General features: G+C 36.7%; 2 protein-coding genes and 1 long non-coding RNA gene across 3 annotated transcripts; 2 read left to right on the forward strand and 1 right to left on the reverse strand.

Moving 5' to 3' along the window:
• Positions 1-749: 749 nt before the first annotated feature.
• lpcat4 (lysophosphatidylcholine acyltransferase 4) lies at positions 750-14972 on the forward strand. Its single transcript, XM_037758708.1, has 13 exons — positions 750-1321; positions 3312-3675; positions 5479-5591; positions 6696-6756; positions 6963-7021; positions 9075-9109; positions 9740-9794; positions 9948-10030; positions 12070-12195; positions 12315-12471; positions 13772-13864; positions 13958-14093; positions 14662-14972. The coding sequence occupies exons 1-13, from the start codon at positions 1232-1234 to the stop codon at positions 14820-14822; spliced, it is 1533 nt and encodes a 510-aa protein (XP_037614636.1). The 5' UTR covers positions 750-1231; the 3' UTR covers positions 14823-14972.
• Positions 14905-15250, reverse strand: LOC119481606. The gene is made up of 2 exons (XR_005205234.1): positions 15083-15250; positions 14905-15035 (listed from the first exon to the last, which is right to left on the reverse strand). It is a non-coding gene; the product is annotated as an uncharacterized LOC119481606 (long non-coding RNA).
• Positions 15251-16599: 1349 nt separating this feature from the next.
• nop10 (NOP10 ribonucleoprotein homolog (yeast)) lies at positions 16600-19109 on the forward strand. The gene is made up of 2 exons (XM_037759646.1): positions 16600-16800; positions 18259-19109. The coding sequence occupies exons 1-2, from the start codon at positions 16747-16749 to the stop codon at positions 18397-18399; spliced, it is 195 nt and encodes a 64-aa protein (XP_037615574.1). The 5' UTR covers positions 16600-16746; the 3' UTR covers positions 18400-19109.
• Positions 19110-19115: the final 6 nt, after the last annotated feature.

Here is a 19115-nt window from a genome sequence, read left to right on the forward strand (position 1 = left end):
TTAGTGATGATTTTAATACATCACAATACAGTAATATAAATAATATATAATATATGTTTTAATATATTTCCCAAAACATATATTATATATTACTTATATTAATAGAGTAATATAAATAATATATAATATATTTTGGGGGAAATAAGCCATTTTACATAATGAGTTTGGTACTTTAAGTACATTTTCATGCTAATACTTTTAAATGCAGGACTTTTACTTGTAACAGATGATTTTTACACTGTTATTGCCATTATCTGAATGCTTCTATCAGAATTTTCACTTAAGTGAGTCGAATTTTGACGAAACCTCCTTAACTTATCTCATAATTCTTCACTTAACATCTCATATTTTGGATTTACCATTATTATATTCATTTTTTGAAGTCAACATTTCATTGACTGGACTTCTATACACATTTCGGCTGCCCTAAAAAAGTCTTGTTTATATCTTTTATAGTTTCAGGGACTTAATCTAAATACTTTTAAATGCAGGACATCTGAATGCTTCTATCAGAATGTTGACGTAGTGAGTCGAATTTCGACCAAACCTCCTTAACTTTTCTCATAATTTTTCACTTTTCATCTCATATTTTTGATTTAACATGATTATAATCACTTTTTTAAGTTAACATTTCATTTATTGGACTTCTATACACACTTCGGCTCCCCTAAAAAGTGTTGTTTAAATGTTTTTATAGTTTGTGGGACCGGTTAGACTTGCCTGACTTGACCCAGCCTTGAGCTGCTGTGGGCCGGGTCTGTGAAGAGCTGTGTGAAGGGGGCGGGTTCAGGTGAGGAGGAGAGAGTATACAAGAAAGAAAGGATGGGCAGTTTCTTCTTCACGGTGTTTGTGTCGCCATGTGGAGGATTTAAACTAGAAAAGTTTTAAAGTTTAAAGTTTGTTTTTAAGCTAGTTTAGTTATCGTCGTGTGTTTGTTTTGTACTCTAACGGTTATTGACGGTCACTAACGGTTGGTTTTAGTTTACCCAACGTTCTATTTTTAAATCTGGACTACGCAGCGCGAGACCCTTTAACGGTTTTTCAAAAAACAAGTGAGCCGTTGTCGACATACAAGAATTATTCTGCGATTTTTTTTTTTTTTTTTATTATTTAAAAAGCGTTTCCTCAAAGAATAAGTGAGTTTAAACACTTTTGTTTTCTTTTTATTTTAAAGTATTTATTAGTTGAACTTGTCAGTCAGGTTTGACTCGACCCCTCCAGTCCCGTCGCCATGGAGAGACACGACTGTCACCCAGCAACGCCAGAGTATCCACATCCGTTCATTCACCATGTGAAGCTGACCAGACCACAGAGGATCAGGGTAATGTTTACACTTTAAAAGTCTCTTAAATATGTGATTTATTGGCTGGAGTTTGGCGTAAAGGCAGACACACTGGCACTAACTCACAATAAGTTGAACAACAAGTTTAAAATCTGCCACCTGAAACTAATCAGTCAGTAATTTGACTGGCTAAGAGTTGTAGACTCCAAACTCCTAGCTAAACACCAACTACTAATGTGCTTGTATTGAATGCCAGGAGTCAGTGAGATAAGGGTGCTATATTTGGACTTCTGTGTGAACTCAAAGGTCCCTTCTATGGTAATTTTTACATACTTTATTTTAATTTTTCCATATGAGAACAAAAGAGGCTTTCACATTTCCCTTTCTGCCTAAGTCATAAATGTTTCAAGCCTAGACAGGCATGACAGCTGACAATAACAACATACCACAGAGTTGAATAACTTCTATGATAGATTAGTAGGGCAGGGCAACATGGCTGACTTTAGTATCATGTTTAAAGGTCCCATATCATGCCCATTTTCAGGTCCACACTTGTATATTGTGTTTCTACTAGAACATGTTTACATTCAGTTATATTAAAAAAAACCTTTATTTTCCTCACACTTTCTGCCTGAATAAACCTGTATTCACACTCTGTCTGAAACGCTCCGTTTTACTGCATTTCAAAAGAATTGCAACGGAATTGCGTTGCTAGGCAAAAGTTTGGGTCCATGTTTACTTCCTGTCAGCTGATGTTACTTACATCCACTGCAACAGGAAATAAACTGGGACACATTTAGAATGTTTACGTTTAAAATCGTGTAATAGTCTAAATATTGTATATTTGTGACATCACATATATGAATACGGGCTGTTTGTATTTCTCCGTATATTGAGCATTTTGATAGTTTAACAGTATTTATATAGCAACTTAAACCTGCTTTATAATATGAAATACATGGAAATCTCACTTTTTACAATATGGGAACTTTAAGATTATTTTTCCCATACTGGTGAAAAAAAATCATCTAAAACCACTGAAATTGATGTTGAATGCACTGAACTGTGTCTTTAAAACCGTGCTTTAATAATTTCTTTTTTTTTTAAATTCTATATACAATCAAACTAAGTCAGAAGTCACCATAAATTGTTAGAACTTAAAGGTGACGTGTAAAATCCATAGAAAGTGTTTAGCGAGTCCAGTATGAGAGTATTAACATGCTTGTGACTTATACAAGGTGTTTACCCCCGCAGACCTAAACGATGTTTTAAAGGTCTTATTAATAACATATTATGTTAAAAAGAATAAGATAAGATGAACCTTTATTAATCCCCGGGGGGGAAATTCAGGTGTCAAAGCAGCAAAGCGCAGATACAGACGTACAGGTGTACAAAATGATGATAAAACAATAAATAGAAATACAGAATGAACATAGTGAATGGACATAGTGAATGGACATAGCGGGTACCGTCCGTCAATAAAAAATATAGTGTACAATAAATAGATGTAATATGTGTAGTCTATAAAATGGTATATGGGATGTAGTGTAAAGTAAGTTTAAAGAATGCATCCACAGAGCCTTTGTAAAGGTGCTGAATAAAAGTGTGGCTTTTCCTGAAAACAATTATAATTGTGAATTAATCATTTAAAAAATGTTGGCGGGTCCAAAATGAATGTTTTGTTTATCTCTGTGGAAGATATCTGACGTTTGGTTCCCACTTCTGTCAAGGCTTGTGAGCCAATAGTAAAATGACGTTGGTATCGTATCTCTGGGTCGTCAGTTAGTATCAATAGCACCTTTTGAATGTACCTTTTTTTTTTCCCTCCATCTGGTCCCATTAGATGCAAGATGTGTTTGACTGTTCCATCACAGAAAAACACATATTTTTAGATCACATGACATGGTTTATCAAATGTCAAGTCGCTTTGTGTCATTGATAAATGGCTGAGATTTACGTTGGCAACAACTTGTTGTGAAGTAAAAATATCAATAGTACCTTTTTAAATGTACCTCCATCTGGTCCCTAGGGCATCATCCTGGGCATCATCCTCTTCCCCATTCGCGTCCCCCTGTCGGCTCTCTGCTTCCTCATCATGTGGCCTATTGCCCGGCTACGATGGGCCGGCCTGTCCGAGGAGGAACGCTCTCGCCCCGTCAAGGGCTGGAGGCGCTGGTTCCTCCACCCGATCGTCTTGTGGCTGAGCCGGGCTGCCTTCTGGTTCCTGGGCTTCCTGTGGGTGAAGGTCAAAGGTCGCAGGGCGGACCTGAAGGAGGCGCCGGTGCTGGTGTTGGCGCCTCACAGCGGCTATCTAGACATGGTGGCTCTGCCGATAACCCAGCTGGCAACGGTGGTGTCGCGGTCGGAGAACTGCAGCCTGCCGGTCATAGGAGGTGAGGTGCTTTTCCCTGTTTTGCATCACTGTAAATTGAATATTTGGTGTTGATTTGACAAAACGCACAATATGAAAGCATCACTTTGGGCCCTGGGAACTTGTAACACATTTTCTAAACTAAATGACTGATTGAAAGAATAACGAACAGATTGATGTATGATCAAAATAGAGCTAAAACAATTAATCAAGTAATTGATTAGTCAATCGAAAGGAACATTTTTTGGCGACCATTTCCAATAAATAACAACTAATGCCAAAAACTCCCGTTCTGGTTTCAACTGTTGAAAAATATTCTTCCTCTTCTTAATCTTTTATTATTATTATTATTATTATTATTATTATTATTATTATAAGAAGAAGAATATCTTTTTTTTTTTACCTGCTGTTTTAAGGCACTCCTCTGGTAGTGTAGGACGTTCAGGTGTAACCAGTCCCAGTCTGATTGTATAGAAGTCTATGAGAAAATGAGCCTACTTCTCACTTGATTTATTACCTCAGTCAACATTGTGAGCATGAGTTTATGGTCTCAATCGCTAGTTTCAAGTCTTCCAATACAGCATGATGTTCATTTAGTAAATTATGGTCCCATTTAGAGTCAAATAGACCATAAAACAGGGTATGCTTTAGGGCGTGTCTACCTTTGTGATTGACAGGTTGCTACCACGGCGTTGTCAGGTGTGGGAGTTGTCCGTGTTTTCGTCTTACAGCTTTAACCCTTTCACAGTGTGTTTTCAGTTCATGAAAGTTAATTGTAACATTTTGGTCGCCTAAAAATGTCTTATTCAGCTTTCGGTTGTACTAAAATGTAGTTCAAATGTAGTTGTGTTTACCGTGTTCACGAGGAAGAGTCCATATGAATGTAAGTGGAAAGTTTCTGAAAGCTCAGAGTTCACGACTTGTGACGTGTTTGTTGACGTTGTCAGAAATGGTGGAGGCGTTGGAAGTAAATTTTTCTGTGGATAATAAGCTAATATATTGTATTTTTAGTCATATATTGTTTTTCTTCGTAATTTTATAATATGTTTGAGAACTCGAGCCTTCAAAACGGCAGTCCACAAACCAATGGGTGACATCACGGTGACTACGTCCACTTCTTATATATACAGTCCGTGGGTGTAAATGATTGTTAGTGATTGTTTGACATTTGTTCAAAGTGGTCAGTCACACACTGCGCTGCGTTAGATGCGAGATGTGTTTGACCGTCCCATCGCCGACATTTTGTAGAAGTTCCTTTCAACTTAAAAGTATCTAAATTGTACGGTCTTCCTCCTTGTCCTTGCATAATTTTCCTGGTAGGGGACGGGAGACGGTGAGGATCTGAAGGATAATTGTGGAAAAAGAGAAAAGGAAAATCACTTTGGGTAGACGTGATAGAAGGCAGATAAGAGTAAATGTTTTACTTTGGAGCGTGAGAAATTGGAGGATTCACCCTGCCAAAAACTGTTTGTAACTATGCAACTTTCAGAGTGTCTGGATGACATAATGTTTTACTAAATTAGTTTTTAACTTAACTGGCAGGCACAGTGCAGTATGCTGCTCATCGATGGGAAATCTGAACCCGGGTTGCCCATTTACAGTATTAGGCAAACAACCAAGAGTAATATTTGGAATAGAGGGGTCGAGGAATATAAAAGTATGCAAGGAAGTCCAAAGATAAACAAAACGAGTGACTCACTCTTTTGGCTTCTAATCTGCTCGGCCTGTTTTGGCACTTCCTGTCTTGCTTTCTTGGCCGACTCCTCCCTTTGGTTCTGGTTCTGATTTTTTGTTCTTGTGTAACAGTGTTTTGTTTGTGTTTCAGCTCTGCTGGAGTTCAACGAGTCTGTGTTGGTGAGCAGAAAGGATCCAGAGTCGAGGAAGAAGGCGGTCGCGCAGCTCACAGAGAGGCTGACCTCCAACGGCTACTGGCCTCAGGTGAGGTGTCGCTCAATGCTCGTACTTCTGACAAAAGATAATCTGCTGCACCTTGTATTAAGAGATAAAGATAGGTAAATTATCAGCTTCCATCTTGATTTTACTCTTGTTTACAGAACTGGGTATTACTAGCAAACTATCCAATCACACTTTGCAACAGTGAGGGGAATGCCACAACAACAGTGCATACCTTACTGACACCAAAACAGTCTCTGCTTGTGGTGGCTTCAGATCTCTGACTCAGCGTAAACTAACAGCTGATCAAGATTAGATAAACTATTTGGGATGGGAACTGGATCTGCTCGATTGTTTTCTTTGACTCCTGGCTTTAACGGGCCATAAATGTCATCAAAAAGGCTGTAAATTCACCTGTTGGAAGTTCACAGAGCTGCAGCTGCATGTCTTTAAGGGCGGGTACATTTTTATCTATTTATTTTTCTTTGAAGAAGCAGATAGGAGTACCGGTATGGAAGCTGAGCAATGTACTGCTGTGTGGACGCCATGTTAGTTCAGATCCGAAAGTCACACAATAACAAAAACAAACTAAGCGATTGGTGCAGCGGTAGACCAGCAACTCACGTGGTCTGCAAGGAAAAAATACTGTCTGCTCTGGTAGTTTTGAGTGATTTATAATGCCTTCAGTTCCCCATCATAAAGGGCTGTCTGACGGCGAGGTAAAGTTGTGAAAATATTTAATATAACGTACTCTTCAACTGACATTGTTTTTTTTTTTTAGGTGGCTAAAGTAAGTTTTTCTGCTGCTCCCGTCCACAGCCGCTTTACATCACCGTCAGACAGCCCTTTACAACGGGTAGCTGAAGGCCTTATATCGCTCTCTTCAAAGCCACCAGACTCCATTCAGAAAAGCAGTACCTTGCAGAACGTGGGAATATACATACAACCCCACTTCAAAAAAATCCAAGCTAACCCTTTCAGTTACTTCCAAACTTAGCACAGCTAACTTTGACTCAGCTAGTGCTAGTGTTCCCATTATTTATAACCTTACTGATTAGCTTACTTGCGTTTTGAGTGGGTGTTTCCATTTGTAAAAAAACGAAAACAGAACTCAGACATCACTCTCATCATTACTTAATCCTTGGCTAGATGCTGATGTTTCCTGAGGGAACCACAACTAACGGCTGCGGTCTCATCAAATTCAAACCTGGTGAGTACGGGCAGCGAGTCCCACCTGTTTTTTTTTCTTGATTCCACACACACCACAGTTCGTTCACGGTTTTTACATACCAATGAGTATCATGAGAGGGAAAAGGGCGCAGCAGCTGATTGTTTTGCTGCTGCAGGATTAACTACTCTTCCTCCTACAGCGTTGCTCTTTCTCATTCCAGTCATTTTTTTTCTCACTGTGATCAGGTGCTTTCCTCGCTGGAGTCCCGGTCCAACCTGTTCTGTTGCGTTACCCCAACAAGCTGGTAAGTGAAGTCATTAGGGGTGACAGGTTGATCTGCTGGTTTGTAATAACAGCCGGTGACTGATCAACATGACAGATTTGATACTTGCAGCTGCTATTTGTCCTGTTAAAGAGCTAAAAATTGGGTCACCTCATAACTTTACTTCAGAAGTGTTTTTATCCAATGAGGAAGAAATACACTTTAATTTGGTGCCGTCTTGTCATCGTCTTGTCTTAGTCATGGAAAAAGAGATTGTTGACGAATATATTTTGCCAATTTTAGTTCCATCTATCTATCTATCTATCTATCTATCTATCTATCTATCTATCTATCTATCTATCTATCTATCTATCTATCTATCTATCTATCTATCGAGGCCATGATTTATTAATTTGTGCGCATGAGATATAATTTGTTTCCACAATTTGATTTAATGTTTTGATTAATTTGTGGGAACGAATTAAATAATTATGGCAGGGCACAAGGCCAAATCATTCATTCTAACCACCACCTGCTAAGGCACTCGTCCAAATAGCTCTGGATAGAGACTCTTTAATTAAGCTTTACTTTATCTTAGGGATGAGTTATCAAGACACGTTGACAACACTTGCTCTGCAAGGGATTATTATTGGTAAAAGGCAAATAATGAGCTTGTAGACTAGATCCTCGGGCAAAATGCTGACTTGGACATACCGGTACTTGAAGCAGGGGAACTGCACTTCATGCTTCAGGGGGAAAGACTGCTCTGTTGTGCTGGCTCTCTGTATATACACTTATCTTGTGCACGCTAATTAAATCGATTTTATTTATTTTTTCTCTCTATGGCCACTCCGGGCTCCGTACAGGTATTGCATTTTATTTAATTTTTTTACGTTTATAAGCAATAGGTGTTGACCAAAGTACTTAAAGAACCAGTGTGTCACAATTAGGGGGATCTATTTAATAAAAAGTATGTTTTCATTAGTGTATAGTCACCTGAAAATGAGAATCGTTTTCGTTACCTTAGAATGAGCCCTTCATATCTACATAGGGAGCAGGTTCTCTTCTATTTTGCACCACCATGTTTCTACAGTAGCCCAGAACGGACAAACCAAACACTGTTAACTTTTCCAGCTTGGACCGGAGTCGATAACATTACTCGCTCCCGTCGCCACCGCTCTCTCTCTCTCTCTTGCTTCATCACTCACTTCCCATGTACACACACACTCTCTGCTCCAAATGGCTCTATAGAGAGGGCCATTTGCATCGGCCACCGTAGATCCAACACGCTCGGCACACGGGAGAGGTTTCAGTTGGTTGCAATCTCCTCACCTCACCGCTAGATACCGCCAGATCCTACACACTGTACCTTTTTTAAATGACAACGTATCAGAATTCACTATTGAAAACACAGGCGAGCCACAATGTACCATTCAATCACCTTTATTATTTTCGGTGTATATCAATGAATTCAGAATCCAAGATTCAGATTTTAGCTTATTTAAATACGCTAATGATACGGCTCTTGTCAGCCTCTTACGTGAAGGGGACACTGGAGTGGAAAGTGTGTTTTAATCATGCAATGTCCCTCCAGAACTAAGGCCTGTACTACGAAGCAGGATTTAGGGTTAGCAAGGTAACTTCAGGGTTAACTCTGGGTTTTCCGTCCTACGAAGGTGGTTCACTTCTTACCGAGGTAGATCGACATGGTAACTTATGCTGAACAGCATTGAAAATGGATCAGAAACAACCCTCAAACTGTCCCTTCTTTTTAAAAGTTGAGCAATCTGCGTCGGTATCACAAGGATGCACATACAGGGAAGGCTTTGTCCGTTCTGTTTGTTTTGACGCATGGCTCTTATCATTTGTGTCGTGGCACTGTGTACACTACACTGTCGTACATTTATCAGGCTTTAGTAATGTTTATGAACATAATGTCATTTTTGTCCTGGTGCCTGTCGGGGTGTGTCATAGGGGGAAGGTGACTAGAATTACACACCATAAAAAAACACCCTGTCTGTCGCTAAGGATTTTTTTTTTTCCTGTTGCACCTGATTGTGTCCACTGATTACAGTATTTTTATGACTCTTCGCAGGATACTGTTCGCTGGACATACAAAGGAACAACCTGGTGAGTTCATTGGCCAGTTCTAACTGTCAGGTTGACGTGACCGTGTTTGGATTTCTACATACTGTAGGCAGGAAGTTGAGTAAGCTTGGAAACATGTTTGTACTTTTTAAGCAATTGTAGTCTGCTCAGTAACTTGATTTTTTTTCATCCTGAGAGATTAAAAAAAAAAAAAAAAAAAAAATACTTTTCAAGGAATATTACTCCATTGCCAGTGGATACAACACAAGTGCTGCAACCTTTACACATTTTGTGACAAATACAGCTGTTACATTACATTTTCTGCTGTTAGGAAAAATGATATCACTGATAGAAACACCTCCCTGGTATAGCGCAATACGATTCTATAGCACCACAAACAACATTTTTTTTTTTTTTTTCTTGTTGCTGAGTCTAGAAAAATGTTCAGCTTTGGGTAAAACACTGCGCTCGTCACTGTCACTTTTTTACCCAGCCATCCAATCACAATGGGTGGGGGGGAAAGGAGCAAGTACTCTACCTTGTGCCGACATTTTTACTTCCACGGATATTCCGTAACATCAGCTCTCTTCAAAGCCACCAGACTCATTGAGAAAAACAGTCATCTTACCTCAAATTTGACCTGACATATAATGTTGGCTCTTTGTCCATTAGGGTTGAGGCCCTGTGGCACACAACTTCTCAGTTCTACACCAACTGTACTATTGAGGTAAGACAGTTTAACACATCATTCACAAATACACATTTGCTGAAGTTTTGTGTCACATTTTGTTCAAATGTGTCTTTAAAGAGTAATTTTAACACCTGCTACTGTGTCTAAAAATGAAGGAAAACAATGTCTGTCTTTCTTATTGTGCTGCAGTTCATGCCAGTTTACAAGCCCTCCCAGGAGGAGAAGAATGACCCCAACCTGTACGCAGACAATGTTCAGAAACTCATGGCCAAGTAAGTCGCACAAGTATGCAGTTGTTTTATGATTTATGTCACTTTATCAGGTACAGTCTGTAATATTTTAAGATAAGGCTTTAGCACAAGGGCAGAAATAACTAGAGATAAATAGAGACAATTAGAACCAATACATAATTAGAAGTATATAAAATAAGAATAGAAATAAAATAGAAACTACACAAGAGGCATTAAACTCAAAATTACAAGGCAAGCAGTACACATACAGTACCCACAACAAGTCTTGTACTTAAACTAATAGTGCAATACAGCCTCAAGTGAAGAGACATAGTGTTGTGATCAGTAGTATAGTGTATATAAGAGTAATATGAGATACCATCTACTAGTATTATGTCAATCGATTAAAATATTTAATCGCATGATTGTCCATAGTTAAGCCCGATTAATCGCACATTTTTTATCTGTTCAAAATGTACCGTAAAGGGAGATTTGTCAAGTATTTAATACTCTTAGAAACATGGGAGAGGGCAAATATGCTTGCTTTATGCAAATGTATGTATATATTTATTATTGGAAATCAATTAACAACACAAAACAATGACAAATATTGTCCAGAAACCCTCACAGGTACTGCATTTAGCATAAAAAATATGATCAAATCATAACATGCCCTAAATAAAACCGTAACATATTAACATAATAAACATAGTATGGGATATCAAATATATGGTGCAATGTATTAATATAGTATAACAATATATATAGGATAGTGCAGCAATACACAGTAGCATTCAGTATAATAAATTATAGTAATTTATTGGCTGTTTGTGCAATATTACTATAAACTATTTTTAGGTTGTTGTTGTAATTTCCCACAGTCGCCACTAGATGTCAATAAAGAGCCATATTTATTTTACTGATGGCACCTTTTTTTAAAAATGTACTTTGGTAACAAGGTGGGATGAAAATTCCTCACATGCTGTTTCTCTCTGTAAGTTGGTAGGAGCACTGAGGAGCAGTCATAGTGTCCACAGTTTAAGTCTGTGCATACTATATTATTTTGTACAGTTCAGTGACAGCACTTAATTTTATTTTACGGCAGTTTTCTATCGTAACTACATCTATGCTTGTATAAATTAAACCTTTCAATTTGGATTAATTTCCTCCAAAATAAACAAATATGCAATAGTGATTGAATTTGGGCTCTTGGCGTTAACACAGGACGACTTATGTAATAATTAAGATGAGAGAAGATGATTCTTTATTAGTCACACAGAGGGGAAATTTGCAGGATTACAGCAACAAAGGGGACAGTGCAAACAAGAGGCATCAGTAAAAAAACAAAACAAGATTTAATAAATAAGCAAGTAAACAATAAAGATATGGTAAGTAAGTAACCCTTAAAAAACAAGATATAAAAAATAACAGCCTCAATTTAAGAAAGAAGAAATTAGTGCTGGGCAATATGATGACATGTATCGTCAAAACAATATAAAAATGTCTGTTGTATATATTTTTCTTTATAGTTTTATATCATGATACAGGCTAGGCCTATATTTCTTTTTTTCATTCAGTATTTAATTCACACAGGAGTATACAAAATATGCTTTACTGTGGTTATTTCTAGAGTTGTTCCGATACTGATACCGGTGTCGGAAATGCGTCTGATACTACCCAAAATTTGGCATCAGGTTTCGGCGAGTACACCAGTCTATGCACCGATCCAATACCATCATTTATTAACCCAGAACAATATGTATATTATTGTATGTATGTGTACTCGTATCGGTATTCAGTATCAGGCGAAAACGCAAGTTCAGGTATCGGAATCAGTATCGGGAAGGAAAAAATGGTATTGGAACATCAGCTGTGTTATTTCATATAGACTATTTATTTATTTATTGAATTACCAGAAAACATGTTGTATCGTGATATATATTGTTATCTAGATATGAAATGACCTATATCATGATAAAAGGTATCGCCCAGCCATAGAAGAAATTCCTGCCAACATAGCTGGGCTGTTTGTCTAACCAACATACAGCAGAGACTACATCTAATGTCTGATGTCCCTCCAGGGCCCTCGGAATCCCAGCTACAGATTATGTGATGGAGGGCGGAGTTCCTGTCACTAAGCTGGCTGGTCTCTCTCTCCCAGTGGAGTCGCCTGCCAGGGAAACACTCTCGCTGTTGTATGGAAACGGGTGAGAGAAGATCCGAGCTCATGTTTGACTCCTGTGACAACTTCTTTTTATTTTGTTATTCCTTTGTTCTCACCATCTTCGTCTCTCTCTCTCTCTCTCTCTCTCTCTGTCTCTCTCAGTCTGGAGGCGAAGGAAGTGGAAGCAGCACTGGACAGAATGATTGACAGGTGTCAGTCAGGAGCTCAGGGGTCAAAGGCCGACGCAGAGGAGCTCGCCTCCATCCTCGGGCTGACGGAGAGAGAGACAGCCGTCAACATCTGTGGCCTCTACTCCAAGGTAGAAGCAGTTTTTTTTAGTGTGTGTTTACAAGATTAACTACATGTGTGTTTTTGTTGATAACTAACTAAAAGGTTCAGCAAAGAACTAGATGTACTCTGGAGCAAGGTTATAATAGTTTTGAATTTTGAATTTGTTTTTACATTATTTTAATTTTTGACTTTTCAAACTAATCTTAGTTTAGTTTTAGTTAGTTTTCAGAGTGTGTTTGCTTGTTTTAGTTTTTCAGAAAGGTTTAGTTTTTTTATATTTTGTTTTATTTTGTTTTTGTTTGAGCTAGCTGTAATGTCTCAGAAGTATGTCTGTACATATAGTCCTACATACAAAATACATGGTTGGAGAACTGTAGGAATGGCCCAAATGTTTAATCTTCGGGCTATTTTAGTGAAGCGATTGTGGCATAGGAATGTCAAGTCTGTTCAATTTCTATGGTCCAGTGTCACGAGAGTTAATGGAAAATGATGCTGTCTCCTTTTTGTTCGGTAGTGATATATTATAGCTAAAAAAAAACTAAAACTATGATTAATTTACATTAATATGTATCATTTTTAAATGTATTAGTTTTTAACCAGACAATATTGTTGCAGTTTAGTTTTATATATTTTTTTTGCCCATCACCACCCACCCCTCTTCAGTGGACTTAATTTACTTTTGTATACTTTTTTAAATTAGTTGCCAATGAAGGAAAATAAAAATTATAATACTAATAATAATCATAATCTTAGTCATAAAGATAACAATGTTACTTTAAAAAAAAAAAAAAAAACGGGGGCAAACAAGCCGGCCACCTTGACGACATGTGAACAAATAAACAGACAACAGCAAAAAAAACCATTCAAGAGTGGATATGGACACATGTATATAAACAGACAAATATCAACCATGACAGAAAACAACGAGCTGACAGATAAAGTTTTAGTTTTTCTTAAAGGATATTGTATTTAGTTTCAGTTTACTAGAAATATTTTTTACTCCTTATTTTCTTTTTAGATTCAGTTTTAGTTTACTATAATAACCGTGCTCTGGAGGTTTATGGTTTTAATACTATGAGAGTGCATGTTGTTGGATGTTACCAGTTAATATGGCACTATAGGTCACCAAAGCCAGCTACCAGCAACTGCATAAGATGTACAGATGTCTATTATCCAAAACATTGTTCACTGTTAGTCAGAGTGAACAAAGCACTGCATCACCTCAGATATTCTACCATTTGTTTTGAAGTTTGAAATGCCTACAAAGTATAGTACTTCCTATTGTAGTATAGTCGAGTATAAACCATAGACTGTGTGGGGATTTCCAGGATGAAATTGTGGACCTGAGGCAGATCTATTTCACTGTGGCCGCTCTGTCAGGATTCGTCAGCTTCAAGTCACTACTTCACACTGCTTTTACTGTAAGTCCTATTGTTTTATTTACAGTATTTGAATTGTTTCTGACTCGAGATTAAGAATAGCTTTAATCTAATGTGTGTGTCTTTGTTTTCCAGCTGTTTGACAGAGAGGGCAGAGGCAGTCTGAGTGCAGAGGAGCTGTCAGACCTCATGGGGGCACTGCTGGGTTTTGCTCAGCGCCACACTGCTGAGCTTTACACTCAGGCCTCCAGTCAAGGCCAGCTTACTGAAGGTGAATATCTCTAAGCAATGAGTTTGGTAGCATAGTAGTAGAATAACAGGCAACTCAAATGCCTCTCGTTTACTTTCCACCAGTGACCGCTGTGTTGTACCGGAGACGTGATGCACCAGCCTCCATTAGACTTTTATAGGATTTTAGATCACTGAATCGTCATCTTGCTATCTGGAGTGAAATGTGCTATACAACTAAATTTGCAATGCCTTTTTAAGGTTTAGGTTTATTTATGTTTACTAATTATAGTCAAAACAAGGAATAATTGTTTATAGGCCACTCAAAAACTGAAAATATTTTCAAAACGACCTGAAATAGGCAGTGTCATATTTTCACAAATAGTAAATGTTTACAAGTGTAATACATAATTCTGTAATACCAGAAAAACAGAACCTTGTATGTAAGATTTCGTTTTTACTACCCTTTTTCATCTCCTCTGTTTCTCCTGACTTTTTAGTTACTTGATGAAGCAAAAAAGGCACTTCACTGAACATGCGTGTTTCATCAGGTGATAATTTAGTGTCAAAAAACATTCAAATCCCCATTAAATCCGCCTCGTCTTCCACAGAAAATCTGCTGCGAGTGCTGACGACCCACCCGACCTATCAGAGAGTGGTGAACGAGTACATGCAGCCCGGCTCCCAGCTGACCAATGGGAGGGCTGTGAACAACAACGGAAACATGCACAACGGCAACAGATCCTTCCACCTCAACAAAAAGTTTGAATAAGCATCCTTGAGTACAGCAACGGGACGTATTGAATCAGAATAATCGTCGACAAAGGATTGTATTTTTTAAGTTTGGTCAGTGAGTGTGTGTGTGTCTGGATGTATTTTTAAAACTATATTAATGTAAAGTCAACTATGCCAAAATTACATAAACCAAAGAATGACTTAAAGTATAACTACAGTGGCTCTCTGAGGTGTGTGTGTGTGTGTGTGTCTGTCATTGTATATTTGAGGAAGTTGTGTTCATGTTTATCAGTGTACAATTTTTTTGATAACCCAAAAGATTCGTTCACATTTTGTTCTTGATGCTGTTAAAAGATTCCGTTCCTTTGTCATTTGAAGCCATAAAATGTCTTATTTATATCCCTCTCATATATGTTGAATATTTTTTTAAAAGGGACAATCGTATGTGCAAAAAAACTCTTTTTTTAAAAGGGAAAATCGTATGTGCAAAAAAACTCTGTAAATCAAAAAGTTTATTTTATTTAAATTAATTCTTACATTTTTGTGTGAATATTGTTTATATGTAACTGTAAATTAATTAAAATATGAACTATTTTAAAGAGGTTTTGAGGTTTTTATATCATTCTGTAGCTTCCGAGTGGTGTTCCTTATGTATTCAAATCCGAACAATTTTGATCAAAGTACGTATGTTTTCGTGTCAAAATGCTATTTTCCCCAAACCCTTCTAAAAACTTTTTTCCATGTGACCTGACGTAGGTTTCTGCATGATGACGCTGCTCCATGTACAGTATATTTACACCCTTATTGTCAGTGTATTAACGCCACATACAGTAACTTAAATGGCAGTTGGCATGTTTCCTGTTTGGAGAAGCAGACAGGAGTAACAGCATGAATGCTAAGCAATGTACTGCTGTGGATGCCACGTTAGTTTGGATCTGAAAGATGCATAATAACAAAAACAAACTAACCGATCAATGCAGCGGTAAACCAGCAACTCAATAAATAAATAAATAAATAAATGTCTCGATAAATACATATGCCCTTAAATGTAGCAAAAAATAATAAGAATAAATGTAGCTATTAATTAATTGATAAAATGTGACAAATTGATATTTTCGTTTTAATTTCTTCATTTATCTTTCCCTTATTTTTTTTACTCTTCTGTTTAATTTGCCATTATATTAATTACGTATTCTTATTCATTTTTAAATGTATTTATTTTTGCATTTATGTTTTATTTTTGCACTTATTTTTTTTATTATTTTAAATTTTATTTTTAAATGTATGTATTTTTTTATTTATGCACGATTTTCCCTTTATATTTCACCCCTTATTTAATTCCCCAAATGTATTTATTTATGTATTCGTTTCTTTATACATTCCTTTATGCATGTCTGCCTTATTATACAAATGAGGGGACTGTCACATAAATAAATACATAAATTAATAAAGAGGAAAATTAAACAAGAGGAAATACATAAAGGGAATTAATACAAAGATTAATAAATAAAAAAAGCAACTTAAAACAGAAATGTAAATTTCTTCTGTCAGCTTATTTTTTAGTTACTTGATGAAGCAAAAAAGGCACTTCACTGAACATGCGTGTTTCATCAGGTGATAATTTAGTGAAATGTCAATTTATGTCACATTTTATCAATTAATTAATGTCTATATTTATTTTTTATATTATTTTTGTTCCATTTAATGACATTTATTTGTATATCGAGTTAGTTATTCATTCATTTATTTAGGCAGGTTCTGTCCTCCACACATGTTCCTTTCGGAACTACGCAAAGTGTTATATTATGAAACACCATTTCCCAGAATGCCAAGCGCCCTGAATGTTAACCCGGATATCCGCCCTGCGAGGAGAAACTTTGCCACACGTGGATTTCGGAAGAGAAAGCGTGTTAAGAGACTTTTTTGATATAAAACAACATCTTTGACATCTTATCTTCGAGATGTTCCTGCAGTTTTACGTCAATGAGAGCGGGGACAGAGTCTACACTCTGAAGGTAACCTTAATGTTGTGTTTACATTATAATGTTTACGTTATATCGAAACAATTTTCTGTTTAAATCTATTTTATTTAATCATTAAAGTAGTTTCATGTTACTCTCAATATACTGTGGTTTATTTGAATGTATATAATGTACTCCTTATGGTCTAAATCAACGTTGATACACGTTATGTTGAAATTAGCATCTTGTAATTGTTTTTTGAGGGGGGGGGGAACAAAGCTGAAGCAAAATTAAGTAAATAAAAAAAACGTTATTAACAGTTTAAATCTCATCACAAGTGACGTGCACCTTCCATTAAATCTATTTCATTAAACAATATTTTTATTGAATTTTACATATAAACATATATACACATACAGACAAAAAAAAAGATGGCAAAAAGTACTATATGAAATAACCCCAGACAGTCAGATATCTATGGGCTGCAACTGGAAGTTATTTTAATTATGTAATTAATCCAGTTTTAAAAATTGTGTTTGTTTGCATATGCAAAAATATACCCACAACAACTTGCTCGAATCCAAGTTTGTTTTCACAAAAATGCATGCAATTCTTAGAATCTGTAAAACTTATTATAGGCCTATTTTTATTGCCATGATATAAAGCTATTAATTCCTGGCAATAGACAGATATTTCCAATGCAGGGCATACAATAAATAAGAGTAAAAATAAAATAAATAAATTAAAAAAATTCCCAAGCAATAGAACACTAGTAAAAAGTTGAATAAATATGTGCATTATAAATATTATATAATATAATATTTTTTTATCCTTCTTCGTATCTTGCATTGTTGAAATAAAGACCTTTGTTAACATCAAAACTGTACGTTTACGAAGTTAAACCATGTGTAATAGATTATAGTCACATTAAAAAAAAAACAGCATAGGACATGGATAGACAAAGAAAAGAAAAAAAAATGACATGTCTTTTACTATAAATGGCATGGAAACCTTTCATAGTGTTCCTGACCTGCTCAAGACAGCTGTGACAGATTCAGTTATTGTTGTTATTATTACACAACAAACCATATAAATAGTAGGGGTGTAAGAAAATATTGAAAAAATCAAATATTCTCAGAAACACTATTGATTTTTAATTAATAGTTTACATGCAAAGATGAACTCAATCAATACTTGTTCTCTCAAAGTAGTGCTAGAATGTTGGATTTTACAAAATGTATATAGATATGATTATTATATTGTTTTTTATGATATAAATCTTCGTATTGCCCAGCCCTAATTACATGTTAATGAAAATAATTGTTAGTTGCAGCCCTACAATATAGAAATAGTACATACACTGAAACATTAATTCATTGCTATTTTTAAAATGAATTGTTATACACATTTAGTTTCTGAAATGAACACCATAAAAGCGGTTATCCAGTTAGATGTTGTTGCTCTTTTGTTGCATTTATTTTATTCACATTATTCCTTCTTCGTCACCAACAGAAGATTTGTCCAGATGGGCAGCCCACCAGCTCGGCCCACCCGGCTCGCTTCTCCCCAGACGACAAGTTCTCCCGACACCGGGTGACGGTGAAGAAACGCTTCGGCCTTCTGCTCACCCAGCAGCCCATACCTGTTCTGTGAGAGAGAGAGAGAGAGAGAGCGGCGGAGAGAAAGAGGCGAGAGATTGATGGATGGATGAAGAGATCAGACCAAGAAATGGAGGGATGAAGGCGAAGATGGGACTATAAAGCAAAAAAGTCACATTCGGGATCACAATTTATGAACGTGCAGCTGGGATTTGTCCTCAGTTTCACCCAAATGTAGGGGGGCTGTTCATGCATTGGATATCAGCTGTCGTTGATGTTATGGATCTTCTTTTTTTATTGACATTCATTTAAAGATAATGTTATAATTTTGTTTTCATGCTGAATAAATGTTTGGTTGGATGGTTCATAGTCGGTTGAATCTGTGTGTATAAACTCCAGACGGGTGACAAATTAAATGAATCATACAGTATGTTATGGCCTTGACAGTCACCAGATAGCGAACCCGAATGAACACCTTGAGGGAGATTTTCCAGTGGTGTGTTGGACAACCTCAAATGAGAGAATATCTTTTGGAAGAATGGTGTTATGTTTATGTCTCCTTATGACACTTAAATACTGAAGAAAAAACATGATTTATAGACTGCAATGTCAGGCCCAGTCCCAAGTTTTCTAGGAGGATACGCGTGTCTGTGATAATATGCAACAACCTGTTGACTGCAAAAATGTCGTTGAAATCTGATTTTTGTGACAGAACGGGGAGGAATATTTTCTATTTCTCAAATAAAATAACTTCGGGAAATGATACATAAG

This window comes from Sebastes umbrosus, chromosome 22, assembly GCF_015220745.1.
Source record: "Sebastes umbrosus isolate fSebUmb1 chromosome 22, fSebUmb1.pri, whole genome shotgun sequence".
NCBI lineage: Eukaryota > Metazoa > Chordata > Actinopteri > Perciformes > Sebastidae > Sebastes > Sebastes umbrosus.